This window comes from Melanerpes formicivorus, unplaced genomic scaffold (genome assembly GCF_026170545.1).
Source record: "Melanerpes formicivorus ecotype bairdi unplaced genomic scaffold, bMelFor1.0.p_v2 SCAF_81, whole genome shotgun sequence".
Classification (NCBI taxonomy): Eukaryota; Metazoa; Chordata; class Aves; order Piciformes; family Picidae; genus Melanerpes; species Melanerpes formicivorus.
The window spans coordinates 1,291,464-1,314,751 of NW_027142433.1; the positions used below are offsets into that span (position 1 = coordinate 1,291,464).

The following is a 23,288-nucleotide window of genomic DNA, read 5'->3' on the forward strand; positions in this document are numbered from 1 at the left end:
CTGCTGAGCTCTTCATTGTGCTTGGAAGTAGATGCACTGGCTGGGTTGGAGTGCTGGCTGGTCGAGTTCCAGTGTTCCTGGGATCCAGTGAGTGCCATCTGAGTTTGTGACTGTGGGCAGGGACTGCAGTGCATCCTGATGTGCTGCTACAAGGATGGTTCAGCCCCAGTGCCCCTCTGCTACGTGCCCTGGGACAGAACTGCTTCGTCACACCACGGGGAGGGGGCTTTGGGGATGCTGGGGGGCAGGGGACTCACATCAATCCTCTTGATACCAACCCTTCCTTTGAACAGTCCTTCTGCTTGGGTGGTGCTTTCTGCCTCTGGGCTGGCTTCTTCTCTCCCCCACAGTCAGGGTCCTTGCTGAGTGCTGGCTCTCTATCAGCTGTAGTTTTCTGCCCCCTTCAGTCTTGTCCCTGGAGAAATAAGCTTACCAGGCCTCCCCTCCTGTGCTACTTTCATAGGCAGACAAAAGGGAAGCTGCAGCAGTAGCTGAAGTGGTCATTCTCTCCAGCTTTGTACCTGCTGATCTGGAGACATCTGGAGATGCTCTTGGCTCTCCCAAGCCTGCTCAGCTGAGGGCCAGGACAGCTCGGTGCAGCTCTCCTGCTGCCACCCTGTACTTCACAGGAAGGAAGGTGATGATCCAGAGAGTAAAGCTCTCTGTGGTTACCAGCAGGCCTGCTGTCTGCCAGGCAGCTGAGGAGAGGCTGTTCTGAGGGCAAAGGATTGAACATGATGTGCTGTGGGGGGAGGACTCCTTGGAAGGCAGCAGTGAGCATGGGGGCAGGGCAGGCTGGGCTGACATTGCCCGATTGCATTTGCAGATGGCCTTTGGTGCAGCCCCTGGCAAGCTGCTCAGCAACACAGACTGCCCCTGTGGCTGTCTCTCCTCTCACCCTTGAGCTAACAGCAGCAGGAAGCAGGGAGGAGGCAGCTGGCAGGGGCCTGGGCTGCTGCTCCACCTGTGGATGACTGCTCTGGGGAAGGAGCTGCAGAGCCAGGTCTCCAGGGGGCTGATGCCCAAGAGGAGACTAAGCCCTGAAGAGCACATGAAGGACAGCAGCACAGCACTGTGAGAGTCCTTGTGCTGAGCAGTGGTGAAAGGTGGGCTGAGACTGCCTGGGGCTGAGTCAGCCAAGATGAAGCTGAAGGGAGAGTTGTAATTCTGTGTGCTGCTTTGGAGCTGACTGCCATGGCTCATGTGAGTGAGCTCTGGGGATTCAGAGCATGGCTCTCTGGAAGTGTCAGTGTTCAGAAATGCTGAACTGAAGGCTGACAGTCCTTAGGAAATCAGAAGGAGCCAAACCTTAGGAGTCCCATCCCTCCTGGAATGCTTGGTGCAGCTCTGGCTCAGGGAGGGGAAGCAGTGATGTCCCTGCCAGCTTGTGAGAGGCTTTCTCTGCAAGGAACACAGAATGAACCAGGTTGGAAAAGACCTTCAAGATCATCCAGTCCAACCTCTCAGCCAACACCACCTGAGCAGCTAACCCATGGCACCAAGTGCCTCAGCCAGGCTCTTCCTAAACGCCTCCAGGGCTGGGGACTCCACCACCTCCCTGGGCAGCACATTCCCATGGCCAATCTCTCTTGCTGGGAAGAATTTCTTCCTAACATCCAGCTCAAACCTCCCCTGGCACAGCTTGAGACTGTGTCCTCTTGTTCTGGTGCTGGGTGCCTGGGAGAAAAGACCAACCCCCACCTGGCTACAGCCTCCCTTCAGGGAGCTGGAGAGAGCAAGAAGGTCTCCCCTGAGCCTCCTCTTCTGCAGGCAGTTTGCCTAGGCTAGAGCTCTGCAGGAGGAGAGGGGAGACTGCAGAGAGAGATCTCACTGGAGCAGCAGAAAACCTTTCATAGTTCTGCTGCTGCTCTTTGGGTTTCCTATGGCTGAACCCAGAGACAATTATTGGTCAAATTAATGAATTAAAACCCCAGTAATCATTCTTAAGCAAGAGCCATAGAAAGTGGTCTCTGACCAGGAAAGCCTCCAGCTGCTGGCTACTGCAGTTCAGGAGGTTGTGTCTTCTGGTGAGGCATTGTTGAGGATTTTTCTAGACCTCAGCTTCCTCCTTAGCTATTTGCTGTTGGAGGAAGTGCTGGGCTGGATGCAGCTTGGATAGAGCAAGGGACAGTTGCTCTTTCTTTACATCCACTTTAGCATCACAATGCAAGAGAGAAACTGGGGAGAGTCCAGAAGAGGAGAATGCAGCTCATGGTGAGTCTGGAATGTAAGGTCTTGGAAGGACTTGGAGAATGGAAAGGCTGAAGTGAGGGATCTGATTCTTTGACTGGAAGGAAGCTGCCTTGGAGGAAAGATGTGGTTGTTGTTTATCCTACCCCATGGGACATGTCTGCAAAGCACAGCACAGAGCTGCTGCTGTGCTGGCAAGGAACATCCCTAATGCCCAGGGCAGAGAAATGCTGGAGCAGGCTTGGGAGCTGCACCCTGCACAAAGCAGGGGGTGCAAATAGCTGTCAGGGGTGGCTGCACAGGAGTTGGACCTGCTGTGAGGACACCTCACACCACAGCAGGCTGCTCACAGCCACCTCCAGCCTGGCTGCAAACACCTCCAGGCAGGAGGCTTCCACCACCTCCCTGGGCAGCCTGTGCCAGGCTCTCACCACCCTCCTGGGGAACAACTTCTTCCTCACAGCCAATCTCAGTCTCCCCACTTCTAGTTCTGCTCCATCCCCCCCAGTCCTATCCCTCCCTGACACCCTCACAAGTCCCTCCCCAGCTTTCTTGGAGCCCCCTGCAGATCCTGGAAGGCCACAATGAGGTCTGCTGGGAGCCTTCTCCTCTCCAGCCTGCACAGCCCCAGCTCTCAGCCTGTGGCTGTAGGAGAGGAGCTCCATGTGGCAGAGGAGTGACCTGACTGGGAGGCTTTCCCACTGCTGGCTTTGCTCTTCTGCATGCAGTGCTGGACAGATCCTCCTCACTCTGTGGTGCCATTCTGGGGCTCTGCAGAGGGTGAAACAGTTGGGTGCAAGGGTTGAGCTGTAAAAATGTTTCTCTTCCTAGGAGCCAGTTCAGCTGCCAAAGATGACCTCTCCTGATTTCAGCAGAGACCTTGTTTGTTTGTTTGCCTTCCTCTGGCTGAATGTTTCATGTTACCTACTCCTCTGTTTGAGAAAGGGGTTTGGTTTCAGCCTGTGTTGAGCATGTGGCATCCCAGGCCGGAGTGCAGAGTGTTTGACTCCAGCTGGTAGTAGTTTCACTTTCATCACATCAGTGCTCAGACCACACTCAGCTTCTGTTGAAACTTGGGATCCTCTGTGCTCACTGCCATTTAAAAGCCAGCCAGGCTCCTTTGAGATGCCAGTGTGGAGCTCACTCATGCATGCACCTCTGAAGCATGGCCCAGAGAGATTCAGAGCCATGAGTCTGAGCTTGGCCTTGCTCCTTCCAGCCGAGAGCCCTCCCCACAGGTGCTGCTGGCTGTGCTCACAGGCTTGGCTCCCCCTGTGCCTGAGACCCAGCCTTGAGGCTCTGCAATCCCTGGCTCACATCAGACCTCCTTAAGGACAGCATTTTGCATTTGGTCTCTGTTGCTGTGTTTCCTCCTGAGCAGTTGCCTCCCCCTGCCATCCAGTCCCTCCTTCCCATACCCTCATGCCCATAGCCTGGATGGGAGGATGCAGGGCTCAGAGCAGGCCCCCTTTGGGTTCACTCTCTGCTGGGGAGGGGCTCTGGGATTGTTTGCTCTCAGGAGCAAGAGGAGAGAGGGTCAGGGGTGGTGAGTGGTAGTAGCAGGAAAGGGCAGGGGTTGGGGGGGGCTCTCATACAGAGACCTCCACCCCAAGAGTGCTGTGCTTCACTCAAGCCTTGTGGCAGTGCCAGCCCAGCCCAGCACACTGCTGGCAGAGGCTAATGGCAGGAGCCTCTTCCCTAAGGGGTCTGCATCCATGAGGGGCAGGATGGGCTTGGATGCACTTGGATTTGAGGCTTCACTTAGGGAAGCAGCTCCAGAGGCTGATGCTGAAACAGCCAAGCTACATGGCTCTGGGTGGTTTGGGTTGGTTTTGTGTTTTCAACCAAGAGTGAGTTAAATTTTACCTACTGGGGGAAAAGCAAAGGCAGCACTTGCAGAGAGCTGAGAGCGACTTGGAGGAGCTGTGGGTGCCCTGATAGCTGTTGCTGGTGTGGCTGTGCTGTGTGTCTCTAACCTGCATGGAAGTGAAGAGAGGAGGGGGAGGCTCCTCAGTTTGAGAAGGACATTGAGAGACTTGAAGGTGTCCAGAGAAGGGCAACAGAGCTGGGGAGGGGTCTGGAGCACAGCCCTGGGAGGAGAGGCTGAGGGAGCTGGGGTTGCTTAGCCTGGAGAAGAGGAGGCTCAGGGGAGACCTTCTTGCTCTCTACAACTCCCTGCAGGGAGGTTGTAGCCAGCTGGGGGTTGGTCTCTTCTCCCAGGCAAGCAGCACCAGAACAAGAGGACACAGTCTCAAGCTGTGCCAGGGGAGGTTTAGGCTGGAGGTGAGGAGAAAGTTCTTCCCAGCAAGAGAGATTGGCCACTGGGATGTGCTGCCCAGGGAGGAGGTGGAGTCCCTGCCCCTGGAGGTGTTCAGGAGGGGACTGGATGTGGCACTTGGAGCCATGGGTTAGTTGTCAGGAGGTGTTAGGTCCTAGGTTGGACTTGCTGACCTCTGAGGTCTTGTCCAGCCTGGTTGGTTCTGTGACTCCTTGTTTCTCCACTGTGGACAGAGAGGAGCCCTGGGGGTTTCCACTGCCTCCTGCTCTGCTGTGCTCCCTCCTGCACCAGTGCAGGGCCAGGTTGTGCTGCTGCTGTCTTCAGCCCAGGACAGGTGGCAGAGGGACAGCTGAGCTCTCCCTGGAGAGTCCTCTGAACTCTTCTCACAAGCTCTTTGTTTTGGTTTGATGCTGGAAGGCAAAGTCTTCACCTTGCATCTTTGCTGCTCCTGCTGCTTGCTCAGGCTCTCAAGGCTTTCTGCTGGGGTGAAGCTGCCAGGGTAGAGAGCAGCTCATCACCCAGGCTGGCTGGGCTGCAGGAGGTGGAGGAGTGGCAGGGGGGATGGTTCAGTGCCTCAGTCAGCACATTCCCTGCCCCTGCCCCTGCCCCAGTCCCAAAGCCTTTCTGTGCTCCCTTTGTGCTTGCAAGCCTCCATCTGGAGCCCTGAGCGGCTGCCAGTGAGCTTGCCATGCAGAAGGAAATTGCAGAACTAGCAAGGCCACAGGAGCAGCTTCTGGGGAATGCATGGCTGGCTGGGCCCAGGTGCCTGGGGAGGAAACCCAGAGAGACCAAGAGAAACATCCATCACAGGCAGCAGTGGAGGAGATGGGCAGGAGGGCTGCAGAGAGGGCTGAGGGCTTTGATGTGTAGCTCTTAGTTAAATGGAGGATTTCATGTCCTGCTGCTGGATTTGCCATGGGATTAGCAGCCTTAGGTTATTAGAAAGCATGGATCTGCTGTAGCAGGGGGAAGTCAGACTCACCCCTGGTCTGTGTTCACTTTCTGGTCATGCAGGTCCTTGCACTGCTCTGTTTGTCACTCAGCAGAGCAGGAGCTCTGGCTGCTGGCCTCTGGCTGAGTGCCTGTGGAGGCCCTGCTGGAGCAGATGGCCAGGTGGATGCAGGGCAGGCACTGTGCTGTCTCTTGTCCTGGAGGGAGGAAGGGCTCCATCCCTCAGCATCACTTCCCCTCTTCCCAGCAGGATCCAGGTGTGCTAGACCCAAAGGCCCTAGCTAGCCTGGCTCAAGGCTGGCATGCCCAGGGAGAGCTGCTGGCAGGGAAGCAGAGCTGGGGAGATGCAGGAAGGAATCTCACTCACTTCTGAGGGCTCCCTGCAGGTTGGTCAGGCCTTGACTAGCCAGTGTTGGGCTTGCAGAGTACAAAGAGATGAAAGAGAGGTGGGTTCCTTCTTCATCTGCAGATGCAACTTGCTGTGCAGATTGCTGAGTCTTGTGCTGAGCTGTGTGAGGGAAGAGAGACTCTGTGCTGGCTGCTAAATCAGCACACTGCTGTCAGGCACACACACACACAAATGTGACTGCAAATAAAGCACCCAGCCTGGCATTTTCCTGGGGCTTCTGCCTTCTGAAAGCCTCCCTCTCCTCAGGGAAGAGGCAGGCATTGAAAACTGAGTGCTGGCTGCTGCTTGCTGTGCAGAGCTGGGGGGCCTGAAGGAGCGTGGGTGAAAGTTGGTTGTTTCCCCCTTGCTGCTTTCCCTTCCCTTGGCCAGCCCCAGGGCTCTCAGCCTCTCCTCTCCAGACTGAGCAGCCCCAGGGCTCTCAGCCTCTCCTCTCCAGACTGAGCAGCCCCAGGGCTCTCAGCCTCTCCTCTCCAGACTGAGCAGCCCCAGGGCTCTCAGCCTCTCCTCTCCAGACTGAGCAGCCCCAGGGCTCTCAGCCTCTCCTCTCCAGACTGAACAGGCCCAGGGCTCTCAGCCTCTCCTCCCCAGGCAGTGCTGCAGACCCTCAGTCATCCTGGTAGACTTCTCTTGGACTCTCCCCAGCAGCTCCCTGTCCCTCCTGAGCTGGGGAGCCCAGAGCTGGATGCAATGTTCCAGATGAGGTCTCAGCAGGGCAGAGCAGAGGGGGAGGAGACCCTCCCTGGCTCTGCTGGCCACACTCCTCTTGATGCCCCCCAGGAGCCCATTGGTCCTCCTGGCCCCCAGGGCACATTGCTGTCCCATGCAGAACTTGTTAGCCACCAGCACTCCCAGGTCCCTCTCCCCAGGGCTGCTCTCCAGCAGATCCCCTCCCAGCCTGTGCTGGGTTTGAGTCCCTTGCAGGTGGTGAGCACTGCTCTCTGAGCCTGGGGACTCAGCAGATTCTGGCTGGCAGAGGCTGCATTAGGCATAGCCAGTGGCTGTATTTTAGAGCAGCTCTCCCTGGAGCACTATCAGTGTGTTTTACTGAGCCTTTCACCCTGGGTTCTGGGGACAGTAACTTGCAGGAGGTTCCTGGCTTGCTTTACAGCTCCAGGCAGGCTGTCAGGATGGGTTCCTTCTCCACCAGCAGGCAGGAGGCCTCTGCTCTGCAGCAGTGCTTGGCTTGAGGTGAGCTGGTGGCAGTGCTTTCAGACAGGCTGTTTGCATCCCTGCATGCAAAGCTTCACCTCAGGTGTCCTCTTTCTCTGAAACCCTTGGCCTTCTCCTCTCAGTCACCTCTCCTGCAGTCCAGGGCACTTGGTCCTAGGAGGGGAGAGAGCCTCCAGCTCCTTTCTGTGCCTGTGTCCCTTGTGCTTGCACAAGAGCTGACAGCAAGGAAACCTGTCGTTTATTATTGCCACATCTCTCCTTCCCAGCCAGAAATGCATCGAAATCAAGCTTGAGTACACTTTGGAGCTCACTGCTTTAATCTTGGTGACTCCCTCAAAGCCCTGAGAGCTCCTTGGTTCCCCCCCAGCCCTTCCCAAGCCAGCTGCAGGGCCCAGCTTTTGCCTGTAGGAGACACAGTGGCCACTTGAAGCAGCTTCACCTCCACCTCCAGCTGCTGCTTGCCATCAGACCTGGGAGCTGCTACCAGAAGCTGCATGCACTGTGAAGGGCAGTGGCTGTGGAAGTGTCTGCTTTCCACTGCAAGCCTGGCAGTGCCCTGGCAGACAGCTCTCTGCCTGGCAGCTAGGGCTCTTTGCCTCCTGCCCTAGTTGTGGGCAGCTGGGGTGCTGGGTGAGTTACCCTGCTCCTGCAGAGAGGCCTGCAGGGCTGGGTGCTGGTGGGGGTTCTGCAGTGGTCATGCAAGACCCCTCTAAGGGACAAGGGAACAGAGTCACAGAAGGCTTAGAGTTGGAAGTGACCTTCAAAGGTCATTTAGTCCAAGCCCTCTGCAGTGAGCAGGGACACCTGGGTCACCCTGCCCTTGGCTGTTTGCAGGGCTGAGCTCCTCCACCTCTGGGCAGCCCATCCCAGTGGTCCATCACTCACTGCTAAACATCTCTGGCTGAAATCCAAACTGCTCTGGCAGTGAGGAAATTCCCTAAAGGCTTTGGGGCTTTGCTTTGGCTTTCCTCTTCCCTGTGGCTTTTGCACAGGAGTGGCCCTTTGCTGACAGCCTGTGTGCCCAGGTGGCAATTCCTTCCTCTCCTGTGTGTTTGAGCAGTGCTGCACATGAACATGCCTGGGGGGATAGGAACACAGGGACTGTGTGGCTGGAGTTTGTGTGCACATCCTGTTCTCCCCAGGCAGCACAGCAATGCAGAAGAGCCTTCAACTGGAGCAGAGCAGATTGAGATTGGATCTTAGGAGCAAGTTCTTCACTCTGAGGCTGGTGGAACACTGGCACAGGTTGCCCAGGGAGGTGCTTGGGGCCCTTTCCCTGGAGATATTCAAGGTGAGGCTCAACAGGGCCCTGGGCAGCCTGATCTGGTTGGGAATCATAGAAGCATGGAATCAATAAGGTTGGAAAAGACTTCAGAGCTCATCCAGTCCAACCTCTCACCCAACACCTCCTGACAACTCAACCATGGCTCCAAGTGCCACATCCAATCCCCTCTTGAACCCCTCCAGGGCTGGGGACTCCACCACCTCCCTGGGCAGCACATCCCCAGGGGCAATCTCTCTGTCTGGGAGGAACTTTCTCTTCACCTCCAGCCTGAGCCTCCCCTGGAACAGCTTGAGACTGTGTCCTCTTGTTCTGGTGTCCCTGCTGAGTGTGGGGAGGTCAGACTGGAGGAGCTTTGGAGGTCCCTTCCAGCCTGGCCCATTCCAAGTGCAAGCCATTAGCAGCACTGCTGCTTCTGAAGGGGCTGCCTTCATGTTGCACAGTGGTGAAGCTCTGCTTCAAACAAGGTGGGGGCCCTCCCAGGCTCTGGGAGCCACTTGGCTCTGGGCTGGGCTCTCCTGTCAGCAGTGTTTGTCTCTGCTGCCCAAGAGGAGAAGTTTGGAAGAATAAACTGAGAAACAAGTGATCAGTTTGTTAGATGGAGCAGGACTCTGCTGCCTTCCTCAGTGATTTGTAGCTGTCAGAGGCTGTTCCAGAGCAGCACTGCAGCCTTTTTGCAAGTGTCTGAATCACTGCCCCTGACACAGGCTGCTCCTCAGAGCAGATATTGGCAGTGGCTGCCTGTTGCTGCATTCATTTCTGTGATCCTCTGATGGGAGTCAAGGGCTTGGAAAAGCCTTGAGATGAATCTGTAGTTAAAACAGAAATACCTCCTGAGAGGCTGAGCCCCAGGGAGGGAACTTTCTGTTGGTGCTGTGAAGTACTGAGGCTTTGGCATTTGGAGGAGGGGAGGGGTGTTCATTCTTTGGTCCCTGTGCTGTGCAGCCTGAGTTGTGGCATCTGGGACTTAGGTCTGCCCTGTGCTCAGCACTGCTCAGACCACAGCTTGAGTCCTGTGTCCAGTTCTGGGCTCTCCTCAATTCAAGAAAGAGGTTGAGCTGCTGGAAGGTGTCCAGAGAAGGGCAGCAAGGCTGGGGAGGGGGCTGCTGGAGGGAGTCCAAGGGAGGCTACCAGGATGATTGAGGGATGGAGCACTGCCTGGGGAGGAGAGGCTGAGAGCCCTGGGGCCCTGGGGGGAAGTGAGGAGTTCCCTTGCCTGGCTCTGTGAGAGGGAAGTGAGGAGTTCCCTTGTCTGGCTCTGTGAGAGGGAAGTGAGGAGTTCCCTTGCCTGGCTCTGTGAGAGGGAAGTGAGGAGTTCCCTTGCCTGGCTCTGTGAGAGGGAAGTGAGGAGTTCCCTTGCCTGGCTCTGTGAGAGGGAAGTGAGGAGTTCCCTTGTCCCCTCTATGAGAGGGAAGTGAGGAGTTCCCTTGCCTGGCTCTGTGAGAGGGAAGTGAGGAGTTCCCTTGCCTGGCTCTGTGAGAGGGAAGTGAGGAGTTCCCTTGCCTGGCTCTGTGAGAGGGAAGTGAGGAGTTCCCTTGTCTGGCTCTGTGAGAGGGAAGTGAGGAGTTCCCTTGCCTGGCTCTGTGAGAGGGAAGTGAGGAGTTCCCTTGCCTGGCTCTGTGAGAGGGAAGTGAGGAGTTCCCTTGCCTGGCTCTGTGAGAGGGAAGTGAGGAGTTCCCTTGTCCCCTCTGTGAGAGGGGAGGGAAGTGCAGTTCAACCAGGGCAAGGTTACAGCTGGACCATCCTCTGCAAGCTCTTGGAAGTGGAGTTTTGAGGGTGTGAGACTTGCAGATGAAACAGGAGGTAAGAAGCCTGGGGAGGGGTCTGGGGCACAGCCCTGGGAGGAGAGGCTGAGGGAGCTGGGGTTGCTTAGCCTGGAGAAGAGGAGGCTCAGGGGAGACCTTCTTGCTCTCTCCAACTCCCTGCAGGGAGGTTGGAGCCAGGTGGGGGTTGGGCTCTTCTGCCAGGCAAGCAGCCCCAGAACAAGAGGACACAGTCTCAAGCTGTGCCAGGGGGAAGTTTAGGCTTGATCTTAGCAAGAAGTTCTTCCCAGCAGAGAGATTGCCCTTTGGGATGTGCTGCCCAGGGAGGGGCTGGGGTCAGCATCCCTGGAGGTGTTTAAGAGCAGCCTGGGTGAGGCACTCAGTGCCATGGGCTGGTTGGTTAGTTAGGGTTGGGTGAGTGGTTGGACTTGGGGAGCTTGGAGGTCTCTCCCAAGCTGGCTGAGCCTATGAGGAGCCAGTGGCTGAGGCAGAGCTCCCTGGCCAGCGGTGAACCAGACCTGTGTCTCACTGCCGAGGGCACAGGGCTGGGCTCCTCTCCTGATCTGCTTGAGGCTGTATGAAAGCAAAGCAAGAATGTGTGCTGAGAGAGACCCCCGGAGCTTGGCCGAGCGGAGCGATGCCTCCCGGGAGCGGCTGGGTGAAGCCCCCGGCCTGTGCCTGGGGGTAGCTCAGGCTAATCGAGCAGTTTATTGTGGCTTTCAAGCCCTAAGTGCCTGGGCAGGGCTGCTAAATGGGCTGTTGCAGAAGAACATCGAGTCCCTTTGTGTACGGGCGAGGATCTTGCGAGAAGAAAGAAACCTCATTTAGGCAGGACGGTGTGGGAAGTGTTCAGCTATTAAAATAGCAATGATGGTTTCCAGCCTCTTTAACTGGCTCCTCTTCAGCCGGCAGAGCTTGCTGCAGAGAATTAGGAACCTTGAAAGCTCCCAGCCAAGAAGCTTGATTCACTGAGACAAAGCTTTGTGGAGCTGCAGTCTGAACTTCATAACTTTCTCACAGCTTTGAAATTGCCTTTGGTCAAGGCGCTGTGAGACCTGAATTTGAGATTAGAGCCGGGGGGGTTTGACAGAGCAGCTCCTGCTCGGCTCTGCTGGCCAGGGCCCACGGCAGCTGATTGCAGAGATTGCTTTGGCTTTCTCCTGGGGGGTGGGGGGTGGGGAGGGGGTTGTTTTGCTTTGTTTTCACAGAGTGATAGGGCTTGGAAGGGACCTCCAGAGCTCCTCCAGTCCAGCCAGAGCAGCAGCACCCAGAGCAGCACACACAGGAACACAGCCAGGCAGGGCTTGAGAACCTCCCCAGAGGGAGACTCCACAACCCCCCTGGGCAGCCTGCTCCAGGCTCTGCCACCCTCACAGGGAAATAATTCTTCCTGCTGTGTCCATGGAGCTTCCTCTGCCTCAGCTTCCACCCCTGCCCCTTGTGCTGGCATTGGGCAGCCCCCAGCAGAGCCTGGCCCCAGCCTCTGGGCACTCCCCCTGCACTTAACACAGCAATGAGGTCACCCCCAGGCTCCTCCTCTCCAGGCTACAGAGCCTCAGCTCCCTCAGGCTCTCCTCATAGGAAGATCTTCCACTGCCTTCAGCATTGCTGTGGCTCTGCACTGGACTCCCTCAAGCAGTTCCCTGAGGTCCTTCTTGACCTGAGGGGCCCAGAACTGGACTCAGTATTCCAGATGCAGCCTCAGCAGGGCAGAGCAGAGAGGGATGAGAACCTCTCTTGGCCTACTGGCCACAGCCCTTCTCACCCCCCCCAGGATGGCATTTTGTTGTTTGGTTTGGTTTGGTATAAGCAGCAGATGCCTTTAGATGTTGTTCTGAGGGTTGGAGGGGCTCTCATGGTCTTGGAAGTCAGTGGTCAGCAAATGTTTGAGGTCCACAGGCTCTGCAGGGTCCTGTCCTTCCCTGCAGGGAGCTGCAGGACTTGCTTTTCCTCACCACTTCTGCATTCACAGCACCCCTTGAGATGGAGCCTTGCCCTGCTGCTCTGGGGCTGAATGGGTCACTGTCTCTAGCTGAGGGAGGGAAGCATTTGTCATGCACTTAGCCCTGCCTGCCCATGGGGAAACCCAACCAGCAGGCAGCTTTGTGCCCCCCTGGCTGGAGTCCTCCTTTGTTCAAGCAGCATAGAGCCCTCAGCCCCTCATGCTGGGCAAAGGTTTGGTTTTGCTGCCTTTGAGGACACCCAGAGCACTGGGGTTATTCATCAGTGTTCTGCACAGAGAGAGAGAGGGGCAGGCAAGGAGAGCAGCATGTTGGCTTGGCCAGGCCTTGCTGGCTGTGCTGCTGGAGCTGAGCTCTGCTTGGCCAGGCCTTGCTGGCTCTGCTTGGCCAGGCCTTGCTGGCTCTGCTTGGCCAGGCCTTGCTGGCTGTGCTTGGCCAGGCCTTGCTGGCTCTGCTTGGCCAGGCCTTGCTGGCTGTGCTTGGCCAGGCCTTGCTGGCTGGGCTTGGGCCATTCCCTCTTGCTCTGTCACTAATTACCTGTGAGGAGAGAGCAGCAGCAGCTGCCTGCTCAGCCTGCCCACTGCTCTGCCTCACCTCACCCCCCCTTGGCAGTGTCCTGCACTGGGCTCACCCTTTCCTCTTTCCCCTGGGCCACACTTTGCTCAGCCAGAGCTCAGCCTGAAGGTTTTGGGGATCATGGCAGCAGCCATGGTGCTGTCCCTGGGGAGGTGCAGTGTCTTCCTGCACTGCCTGGGTGTCTTGCCTGGCTTGGCTCCACCATGCCAGGAGCTAGAGGCTGGCTGTCTCTCCCCACCCACCAGGCAGTGGGGAGGAGCTCTGTTTCATGCTGGTGTTTCCTCCTTTGCCTCTTGCTGCACGTGGAGCTGCCAGCAGCATCTGCACTGTGCCAGCCTCTGGAAGAGCTCATGGGCTGGCTGGCACCTCAGGCTCTTCTCAGGCTGTGATCTCAGCTGGGCTGCTCCTGGCTGCAGCTGCACCAGCTCATTGCTTCTCCTTACAACAGGACAGTTACTCCAGTTTCCCCTTTAGCTTTTAGCTGCTGGTACCCTTGGGAAGCCTGTGGTGACCTCTTGGAAGACTGAAGTCACTTTAAAGGACTTTGTCTAGGAGCACTTGGGGCCCTTTGGCCTCTGCCCTGTCCAGGCAGTGATGCAGTGACAGGGTGAGGTGAGGAGCTGGAAGGAGCCCATCAGCAGTACTTGCTCAGAGTGCACTCCTGGCAGCTCTGAGCAGCTCTGTAGGGCTGGAGGACACTTGGTGCCCTGGGAGCTTCCTGCTGGCTTTCAGTGTCTTGGGAGTGGGAGGCCTGAAAGCATTGAGCCTGGAGCAGCAGAGGCACAGCAGAGAATCATAGACTGATGGAATCAGCCAGGTTGGGAAAGACCTCAGAGGTCAGCAAGTCCAACCTAGGACCTAGCACCTCCTGCCAAGTGCCAGGAGTGCCTCCAAGTGCCACATCCAAGCCTTGTCTGAGCACCTCCAGGGACAGGGACTCCACCACCTCCCCAGGCAGCACATCCCAAGGGCCAATCTCTCTTGCTGGGAAGAACTTTCTCCTCACCTCCAGCCTGAACCCCCCCTGGCACAGCTGGAGACTGTGTCCTCTTGTTCTGGTGCTGGCTGCCTGGGAGAAGAGACCAACCCCCAGCTGGCTACAACCTCCCTGCAGGGAGTTGGAGAGAGCAAGAAGGTCTCCCCTGAGCCTCCTCTTCTCCAGGCTAAGCAACCCCAGCTCCCTCAGCCTCTCCTCCCAGGGCTGTGCCCCAGACCCCTCCCCAGCTTTCTTGCCCTTCTCTGGACACCTTCCAGCATCTCAATGTCCTTCTTAAACTGAGGGCCCCAGAACTGGACACAGGACTCAAGGTGTGGCCTGAGCAGTGCTGAGCACAGGGCAGGATGAGCTCCCTGCTCCTGCTGGCCACACTGTTGCTGCTGCAGGCCTGGCTGCCCTTGGCCCCCTGGGCACACTGCTGGCTCATGGGCTCAGCCCAGGTGGGTGACTGCTCTCTTGTGCTGTGGTGAGCAGCAGAGCAGGTGAGTGCTGGCCCCAGCAAGGGCCATGTGTCAGTTGCAAGCTGCTGGTTCCTCCTCAGCCCATTCCCTCCCTGCCTGCAGCCTGTGCCTCTGGGCTGGTGCTGGTCATGGTGGGGGTGTTCCTTTGGAGAGGAGGTGCAGCACCTGTCAGCCAGCTCTGCTTGCTGACTGGGAATTCAGCTTCCAGCTGGTAGATTGAGCCTGAAAGGCAGAGCTGGGGGATAGAGAGAGAGAGAGAGGTTGGATGTGATGATCTTGAAGGTCTCATCCAACCTGGTCCATCCCATTCCATCCCATCCCATCCCATTCCATCCCATCCCATTCCAGAGAGGGAAGGTGCAGGGTGCTGAGGCTCCCAAGCCGTTTCAGGGTGTTTGCTCCCCCCAGGCTGGGGCTGCCTGCAGGCAGGGTGATGATGGTGTGCTGGCTGAGGGGAGCCAGCGAGCTGCTAAAGAGCATCGATTAACCATACGGGAGGAGGTTATGGAGTGCTCTCACAAGCACTCAGGGTGTGAAGAGCAGAGAATATTACTTGAAGGTAACCCTCAGAGAGTTTTTAGCTATTGAAGTCTCCAAATGGCAGGGAGAGTATTTGTGGCCGTGCATATGCTTGCAGAGCTCACCAGAGAGAGCAGTGCCAAGAACACAACAAACACCCAAGGCAGCTCCAGATTGTGCTGCCAGGCAGTAAACAGTGCTCTGCTGAGCTGCTGCTCTCCCCTCAGAGTCTGCAGGCTGAGAATCTCCCCTGTTAAATTTATCTGATGGTGTCCCAGGGAATCTGCTTCCTCCTCAGAAGAGAGCAGTGCAGTGCCCTCCTCCTCCTCCTCCTCCTTGGGTATCAGAACTTGTGGTGCTTCTGGACCTGAGGGTGCTGATGGGCAAGCAGCTGAACAGGAGCCAGCAGTGTGCCCAGGAGGCCGAGAAAGCCAAAGGCCTCCTGGCTGGGGTCAGCAGTGCTGTGGCCAGAGGAGCAGGGAGGGGATTGTCCCCTGGCACTCAGCTCTGCTCAGCCCACACCTGGAGTGCTGTGTCCAGTCTGGGCAGCTCAATCCCAGAGAGATGTGGAGGGGCTGGAGCCAGGGCAGAGCAGGGCAAGGAAGCTGGGAAGGGCCTGGAGGAGAAATCTGCTGAGGAGAGACTGAAGGAGCTGGGGATGGTTAGTGTGGAACAGAGGAGGCTGAGGGAGACCTCACTGCTGTCTGCAGCTCCCTGAAAGGACCTTGTGGAGAGGCTGCTGCTGCTCTCTCCTCACAGGTCATTAGTGACAGAACAGAGGGAATGGCCTCAAGCTGCCACTGGGGAGGTTCAGACTGGGCAGGAGGAAGAATTTTGTGCTGGCAAGAGTGGTCAGGGACTGGAATGTGCTGCCCAGGGAGGTGGTGGAGTGCCCAAGGCTGGAGGTGTTTGAAGGTGGTTTGGCTGTGGTGCTTGGGGCTGTGGCTTAGGGCTGAGCCTTGCAGAGCAGGGCTCTGGGCTGGGCCTGGTGCTGCTGGGGTCTGCTCCAGCCTGGCTGCTGTGTGACTCTGCTCTCCTGACACCTGACTGGGAGGCTCTTGTCCTTGTCCTTACAGCTGCTCCTGCTCCAGCATAGCAGTTCCTGTTCAGGCTGCTGCTGGGAGTTAGAGCTCAGTGCCCTGGGTGCTGGGGACTGTGCTCTTCCATCATCTGCCTTGCACCATGGATAATGAAACCCTCCAGCCTTGGGGGTGGAGAGTGTGAGAGCCTTTGTTTCTTCAGGAACACTTTAGTGCAGCCCTGCTCCTGCCCTGCCTCAGCTAATGTGAAAGGTAAAGAGCCTTCTGTGGCTGTGTTTGCTGAGTGATTGGGCTCCCTGCACACAATGGGACATTCTCTTCCCACCCTGGATTCCAGCCCTAGATCCCCTGTGCAGACACCCTTTCTTGGCTGGCAGTGGGGAGAGCAGGGAGCACTGAACTGAGGGCTTTAAGCTTTGCTGCTTCTGCAGTGCTGTTAGAGAAGTGCCCCCCAGGCAGTCTCTTAGCCAGCAGCACAGAGGTGGCTTGGGGTTCCTTGGGGACTTTGGGACAGGGGGAGCCTTGCTTCGTGCTCAGGGGTAAGGATTGGCTTCACCTCCTTGCTCAAATCCCTGACTCAGCAGAGGCCTCCTGGTTCTGCCTTGGCAAAGCCTTGAGCAGGCCAGGGGAGACCCAGGGACATTTATTCCTTGCCTGATCTGATTGGGTTTGTGCTTAGTCCTTCCTGAGCAGGGCTGGGAGTGGGGGGAGGATAAGACATCAGCAGACCACGGAGAAGATTCCTTGGCTGCAAAACTGGTGAAGAAACTCTGCTGAGGGCTGTGGGCTGGGTGAGTGAAGCCCTGGTGAGGCTGGTGTGAGCAGGGGAGGCTAGCTGTGCCTGCCCCTCCTGGCTGCAGTGGAAGCAGGCAGTCTGACCCCCACCTGCCATAAGAATTGCTTTCAGCACCAAAACTCTCTGCTGCCTGGGAAAAGCCTCCTGTTTTTCCTTCTCCAGCTGGCTTGACCCTGAGCACGGGCAGCTCGGCAGGGGCAGGAGAGGCTTTGTGCAGTCCTGGAGCTCTTGTTCTTGCAGCTGGCTCTGCTGTGGGCTCTGGCTGAGCTGTGGTGGGGCAGAGAGGTGCCACACAGCCCCGAGTGCAGCCTGTGAGCTGCTGATGTCTGATCGTGGCTCTGCAGGTTTGAGAGCCCCAGGAGCTGTCCAGCTTCACCTGGGGCCAGGGAAGGGAGGGACTCACTGCCGAGTGGACTCGGGGCTGGGCTGGGAGTGTCCCCAGCACTGAGCTCGACCTGAGCTGAGCTTGGCCGCGGGGCTCAGCCCGGGCTGCAGGGAAGCATTTCACGGCTCATGACTCTCACAGCAGGACACAGTGGCTGGCTCTGAGCTGAGCAGCTCAGGTGCTCATCCATTTCATCTTCCTAGGCCCTTGTCAGCTGTTCTCCCTTGCTTTTGGGTCTGCAGCAAGTGCTGTGCCTGTCCCCGTGGCTGGGGCATGGGTTGAGCTGGGGAAGCTCCCTGCTGCAGGGCTGCTTTGGAGGGCTGAGGCGCTGGGTGACCTCCCTCTGAATCCTGCCCTCCCTCTCCCTGGGGGATGGGCTCTTGCTCTTGCTTTTGTTTTGAAGCTTGCACTCCAGAGCTCAGCTTGCAGGAGGGCTCTGGGACTCGTGCAGGTGGCAGAGGCAGCTTGGCTTTCCCCTGGTGCTTGGGGTTTAGGGGTCAAGTTTGCCGAGTGGCTTTGGTGGTTGCACTTGCTGATCCCAGGGGGCTTCCAACCTGAGTGATTCTGTGCTGCTGTGCCCTGGGAGGCATGCCTGCTGACCTGGAGGTCATACCTCTGATTCTGTGGCTTGGCAGTCGTGTCTTAGCTGAGGGTCAGCTGGCACAGACCAGAGATTGGCTTGCACTGGAAGATGGATGGCACTTGCTCCTCCCTGGGGCAGGGGAGTTGTGCCAGCCCCTGCCTGCTCCCCAGGCACTGCCCTGTTCTGCTTAACACTGCTGTGTGTTTTCTCCTGTTCTTTGTTGCCAGGTGCTTGGGGCACCAGAGATGGCTTTACAGGGTGGGAGGGAGAGAGACAAGCAGAGGATCTAAGCTTCTAGTGTTCCCTGTTGTCCTCCTTCCCCTCCCTTCCCCTCCCTTCCCCTCCCTTCCCCTCCCTTCCCCTCCCTTCCCCTCCCTTCCCCTCCCTTCCCCTCCCTTCCCCTCCCTTCCCCTCCCTTCCCCTCCCTTCCCCTCCCTTCCCCTCCCTTCCCCTCCCTTCCCCTCCCTTCCCCTCCCTTCCCCTCCCTTCCCCTCCCTTCCCCTCCCTTCCCCTCCCTTCCCCTCCCTTCCCCTCCCTTCCCCTCCCTTCCCCTCCCTTCCCCTCCCTTCCCCTCCCTTCCCCTCCCTTCCCCTCCCTTCCCCTCCCTTCCCCTCCCTTCCCCTCCCTTCCCCTCCTTCCCGCCATCTCACTGGGTTGGACTGGATGATCTCTCAAGGTCCCATCCAGCCCCTACCATTCTGTGGTTCTGTGAAGCTTGGCTGCTTTTCTGGCTGAGCTGCTTTGGCTGGCTGTGGCTGTGGCTGTGGCTGTGGTTGTGGCTGTGGCTGTGGTTGTGGTTGTGGCTGTGGCTGTGGTTGTGGTTGTGGTTGTGGTTGTGGCTGTGGCTGTGGCTGTGGCTGTGGCTGTGGTTGTGGCTGTGGTTGTGGCTGTGGCTGTGGCTGTGGTTGTGGCTGTGGCTGTGGCTGTGGTTGTGGCTGTGGCTGTGGCTGTGGTTGTGGCTGTGGTTGTGGCTGTGGCTGTGGCTGTGGCTGTGGTTGTGGCTGTGGTTGTGGCTGTGGCTGTGGCTGTGGTTGTGGCTGTGGTTGTGGCTGTGGCTGTGGTTGTGGTTGTGGCTGTGGCTGTGGCTGTGGCTGTGGCTGTGGCTGTGGTTGTGGTTGTGGCTGTGGCTGTGGCTGTGGCTGTGGCTGTGGTTGTGGCTGTGGTTGTGGCTGTGGCTGTGGCTGTGGCTGTGGCTGTGGTTGTGGCTGTGGCTGTGGCTGTGGCTGTGGCTGTGGTTGTGGTTGTGGCTGTGGCTGTGGCTGTGGCTGTGGCTGTGGCTGTGGTTGTGGCTGTGGCTGTGGTTGTGGTTGTGGCTGTGGCTGTGGCTGTGGCTGTGGCTGTGGCTGTGGTTGTGGCTGTGGTTGTGGCTGTGGCTGTGGCTGTGGTTGTGGCTGTGGCTGTGGCTGTGGCTGTGGCTGTGGCTGTGGTTGTGGCTCTGGCTGTGGTTGTGGCTGTGGCTGTGGTTGTGGCTGTGGTTGTGGCTGTGGTTGTGGCTGTGGCTGTGGCTGTGGTTGTGGCTGTGGTTGTGGCTGTGGCTGTGGCTGTGGCTGTGGCTGTGGTTGTGGCTGTGGCTGTGGCTGTGGCTGTGGTTGTGGCTGTGGCTGTGGCTGTGGCTGTGGCTGTGGTTGTGGCTGTGGCTGTGGTTGTGGCTGTGGCTGTGGCTGTGGTTGTGGCTGTGGCTGTGGCTGTGGCTGTGGCTGTGGCTGTGGCTGTGGTTGTGGCTGTGGCTGTGGCTGTGGCTGTGGTTGTGGCTGTGGTTGTGGCTGTGGCTGTGGCTGTGGCTGTGGTTGTGGCTGTGGCTGTGGCTGTGGCTGTGGCTGTGGCTGTGGTTGTGGCTGTGGCTGTGGCTGTGGTTGTGGCTGTGGCTGTGGTTGTGGCTGTGGCTGTGGCTGTGGTTGTGGCTGTGGCTGTGGTTGTGGCTGTGGCTGTGGTTGTGGCTGTGGCTGTGGCTGTGGTTGTGGCTGTGGCTGTGGCTGTGGCTGTGGTTGTGGCTGTGGCTGTGGCTGTGGCTGTGGCTGTGGCTGTGGTTGTGGCTGTGGTTGTGGCTCTGGCTGTGGCTGTGGTTGTGGCTCTGGCTGTGGCTGTGGTTGTGGTTGTGGCTGTGGCTGTGGCTGTGGTTGTGGCTGTGGTTGTGGCTCTGGCTGTGGTTGTGGTTGTGGTTGTGGCTGTGGCTGTGGCTGTGGTTGTGGCTGTGGTTGTGGCTCTGGCTGTGGTTGTGGTTGTGGCTGTGGCTGTGGCTGTGGTTGTGGCTGTGGCTGTGGTTGTGGCTGTGGCTGTGGCTGTGGCTGTGGCTGTGGCTGTGGCTGTGGTTGTGGCTGTGGCTGTGGCTGTGGCTGTGGTTGTGGCTGTGGCTCTGGCTGTGGCTGTGGTTGTGGTTGTGGCTGTGGTTGTGGCTGTGGCTGTGGTTGTGGTTGTGGTTGTGGGAGGAACCAAAACCGACCAGGAGGTGTCAGCCTGAAGGGCTTAGCAGGGTCCCTGTCCTTAGGGATGTCTCCCCACTGGCAGCTGCATTTGGAGGTGAGGCACTGCAGCCCTGTTTAGCCACTGGTGAGGCTGGCAAGGCAGTCAGTGCCTTGCAGCTTCTCCACACCCAGCTGTTGGAGACCATTCAATCAAATGCCCTGGGGAGATCCCAGCACTCCCAGCTGCTTCTCTCAGCCAGTCTGAGTTCTGTCCCAGGGGAAGCCTGGCTTTACTGGGCCTGTCTGCAGGGAAGCTCTGCTGCCTGCTGCTCCTTCTGGCCTTAGCCTCTCTTTCTGTGTCCCTGCCCCACTTTCTGTCCCTGTTTGTTGCCCCCTAATGAGAGCTGAGGACTGCCCAGCTGCCAGTTGCCATCCCTGTGTGCTGGCACTGCCAGGCAGAGAGCATGGGCAACCTGCAGTAGTGCTGTTGCTCAGCAGGCAGCTCAGCTGTTAGGGGAAGGTGCTGGCTTCAAGCACAGCAGTGGTGAAGGTGACTCTGCTGGCTCTGCCCTTCTTGCCCCTCCATGTGCTCTGCTCTGAAGCCAAGCCCACTCCTGGTGAGGGAGTGCAGGGCCCCTGTGTGTGAGCCCCCAGTGGGGAAGCTGGCAGGCTCTGACTCCACAACCAAGAGGCTGCAGCACTTGCTGGCCACTGGAGCTGCTGCCTGCCAGACAGCACAGCTTAGCTCAGCTCAGCTGGCAGGGCCATGCACTTAGGCCACACTCACAGCTGGCTCTCCTCTCCTTGGTCCATCCTGGTCCTCTCCCAGGGGCTGCCCCAGCTCCCTGTGGCTGACTGCAGCTCTGACTGCAGCTCTCTCTGTGGTGTTTCCTGGAGGGAGGTTGGGGTTCTCTGTTCCCACTGGAATGCAGCACAGACTTCCCCTGCCTTTCTCTCTCCTCTCTACAGGTGAAAGCAAGAAAGGGAGAGCTGCAGGAGGAGGGGTTCCCTGCCACTGCCAGGAAGATCCAGGAGAGTGTTGAACTGAAGCTGCAAGACCTCACACAGCTGTGTGCTGCAGGCAGGAACAGAGCTCATGGCTCAGGCAGGCTGGTGTTCAGGGGCAAGCAGCCTGCCAGCCAGAGGGGCTGCAGCAGATCTGTCTCCAAGCAGCCTGTGTCAGCTGTCAGTGCTGCAGAGGTGATCAGAGAGCTGCAGAGGAGGGAGGCCAGCCTGGAGAGAGAGCTGAAGCAGCTGCAGGAGGAGTGCAGGCAGAGGCTGGATGGAATTGCAGAAGGGCTGGAGGGAGTGATCTGTGTCCCCCCTTGAGGAGAGAAGGCTGAGTCTGGAAAGCAAAGGAATGGGCTGAGCTGGCCAGAGGATGTTGTGCAGCTTGGCAGGGGCAGGGCACAGGGGGAGGCACCAAATCCCATTTCTGACTTTTGAGCCTGGGAATCACAACTCCTTCTGCTCTGGGACTTGTGCTGGGGCCATAACCCTGGGGGCTCCCTCTGGAGCTCCTTTATTGCTGACCTTGCCAATCACCTTCTGCAGCAGGCCTTGGTGTGGGGCTGTATCCATCTCAGCTTGTGGGCTCCCAGCTCTGCTGCCAAGGCCTGGGCCCTCTCCAGTGCTGAGCTGCTGGGCCTGGCACACACTGAGGCTGCCCAGGCGAGTGCTGGCTGCCTGCAGTGCTGTCCAGCACCTGGGAGGTGCATTAGCCAGGAAAGGAGAAAGTGCAGCTCCTGGAGGGCATGCCACCAAGGAGTGCCCAAGGCAGTGTGCTGGTTTGGTGCAGCTCTCTGCAGGGTGGTGGCACCCCTGGTGCAGCCAGCACGAAGCACAACACGTGCCTCACCATAAACAGACCAACACACTGGCTTCCTTTGCTGCTGTGATGCACTTGAGGTACTTGGGCTCTCCAAGAGAGCAAGGCAGGAGCCCACTGCACCCACTTAGGAGTCACAGGGAGGGAACTTAGGGATCTGCTGGGGGAAGTTTCTCCACAGGAAAAATAGGACCTTAATTTCCAAGCCTGAGGAGTCTCCAGGCCCTGCCTCTGGAGGCCTTTCCCCCTGGCACAGGCAAATATTTGTCACTTGGCCTTCCTCCCCTCCCCTCCCCTCCCCTGGCTGGCTTTTCCCAAGGCATGTTTCCAGCCTCTGCTGGGACATCTTCCAGGAATAAAGCAGTGTGGTTAAAGGCCAACTCTGCCTCTGCTGTGTGAGCTGCTGTCAGCACTGGGCTGGGGCTCTGGCTGCTGCTGCAGCCCCGTGGCCTCACTGCTCACCACCCACTCTGAGCTTGCTCAGCAGCCAGGTGTGAGGAACCTTTCACTGTGCTTGGTGCTCTGCAGGGAGACCATCTGCAGCCTGGGTTCTGCTGCACCAGCTGAGCCACAGAGGCTTGAGCCCCAGGAGAGAGTGGCAGTGGCTGCCAGGGGAGAGCCACAGGGGGAGGGCTGCCTTGCTCTGCTCTCACCCAGCTGAAGGCAGCACTGCTGCTAGGTTAGGAGGGCAGGAGCTCAGTGGAAAGCTGAGTTGCAGGCAGCCTCTCCTCTGCATGGAGCTGGTGCCTTGCCCCAGGACTAAGCTTGAGGGAGGCTAGTGAGGAGTGCAGCTCTCAGCTAGAGAGCTGCAGTGAGCCATGCAGAGCTGGGGCAGCCCCTGGGAGAGTGTGTGTGTGTGTATGTGTGTATGTGTGTGTGTATCAAAGCTGTCACTCACAACCAGTGAGCCTGCTGGCAGCTGGCACTGGGGGTGGCAAACAGAGCCCTGGAGCTGGGCTGGTGACATCCACCTCTGGGTGGCCCTGGGCTGCTGCTCCTGGAAGAGCAATGCTGGCCTTAAAAAGGCAGTCCACCTCCCTTGGCCTTTCAAACCACTCCTGTAGGTGAAGGGGATGAGCAGTCTGAAGCTGCTGCAGCCTTGGGAGGGTGTTGGCCCCAAGGGCTGCTGAGACTCAAGGCACATGGCTGATGCAGGCTCACCACAAATCATTCATCAATGGGAAGGAAACATATCCTGGAGCTAACAGGAGAGGCAGCACCAGCCTGTCTGAGCATGTCCTGCCCTTCAGCTCTGATCCAAGGGAATTTCCCTGCTGCATCCCATTCAGATCTAACCACAGCCCTCAAGAGCTCCTCTGGGATTGCCAGCAGGGGAGAGTGGGCAAATGGGCTCCTGAGCGTGGTGAGAGCACTCAGTTGAGTGCAGGCCTGGCTGGTGCCTTGCTGTGCCTCAGCAGGGCTGGCTCAAGGCTGTGCCCCTCTGCCCTGCTGCTGTGCCCCTCTGCCCTGCTGCTGTGCCCCTCTGCCCTGCTGCTGTGCCACCCTGCCCTGCTGCTGTGCCCCTCTGCCCTGCTGCTGTGCCCCTCTGCCCTGCTGCTGTGCCCCTCTGCCCTGCTGCTGTGCCCCCCTGCCCTGCTGCTGTGCCCCTCTGCCCTGCTGCTGTGCCCCTCTGCCCTGCTGCTGTGCCCCTCTGCCCTGCTGCTGTGCCACCCTGCCCTGCTGCTGTGCCCCTCTGC

General features: G+C 58.4%; 1 protein-coding gene across 3 annotated transcripts in view; it reads left to right on the top strand.

Moving 5' to 3' along the window:
* TEDC1 (tubulin epsilon and delta complex 1) overlaps positions 1-21,962 on the top strand; it is an 82,533-nt gene extending 60,571 nt beyond the window's left edge. For 2 of the 3 annotated variants that reach the window (XM_068164536.1, XM_068164537.1), the window contains one exon: positions 20,733-21,962. In XM_068164536.1, coding sequence (XP_068020637.1) covers positions 20,733-21,092 — 360 coding nt within the window. In that variant the 3' untranslated portion in view covers positions 21,093-21,962. Of the gene's footprint in view, positions 1-2,157; positions 2,350-20,732 lie in introns of those variants that run through there. The other variant, XM_068164538.1, reaches the window with a different exon arrangement.
* The last annotated feature ends 1,326 nt before the right edge of the window (positions 21,963-23,288 follow it).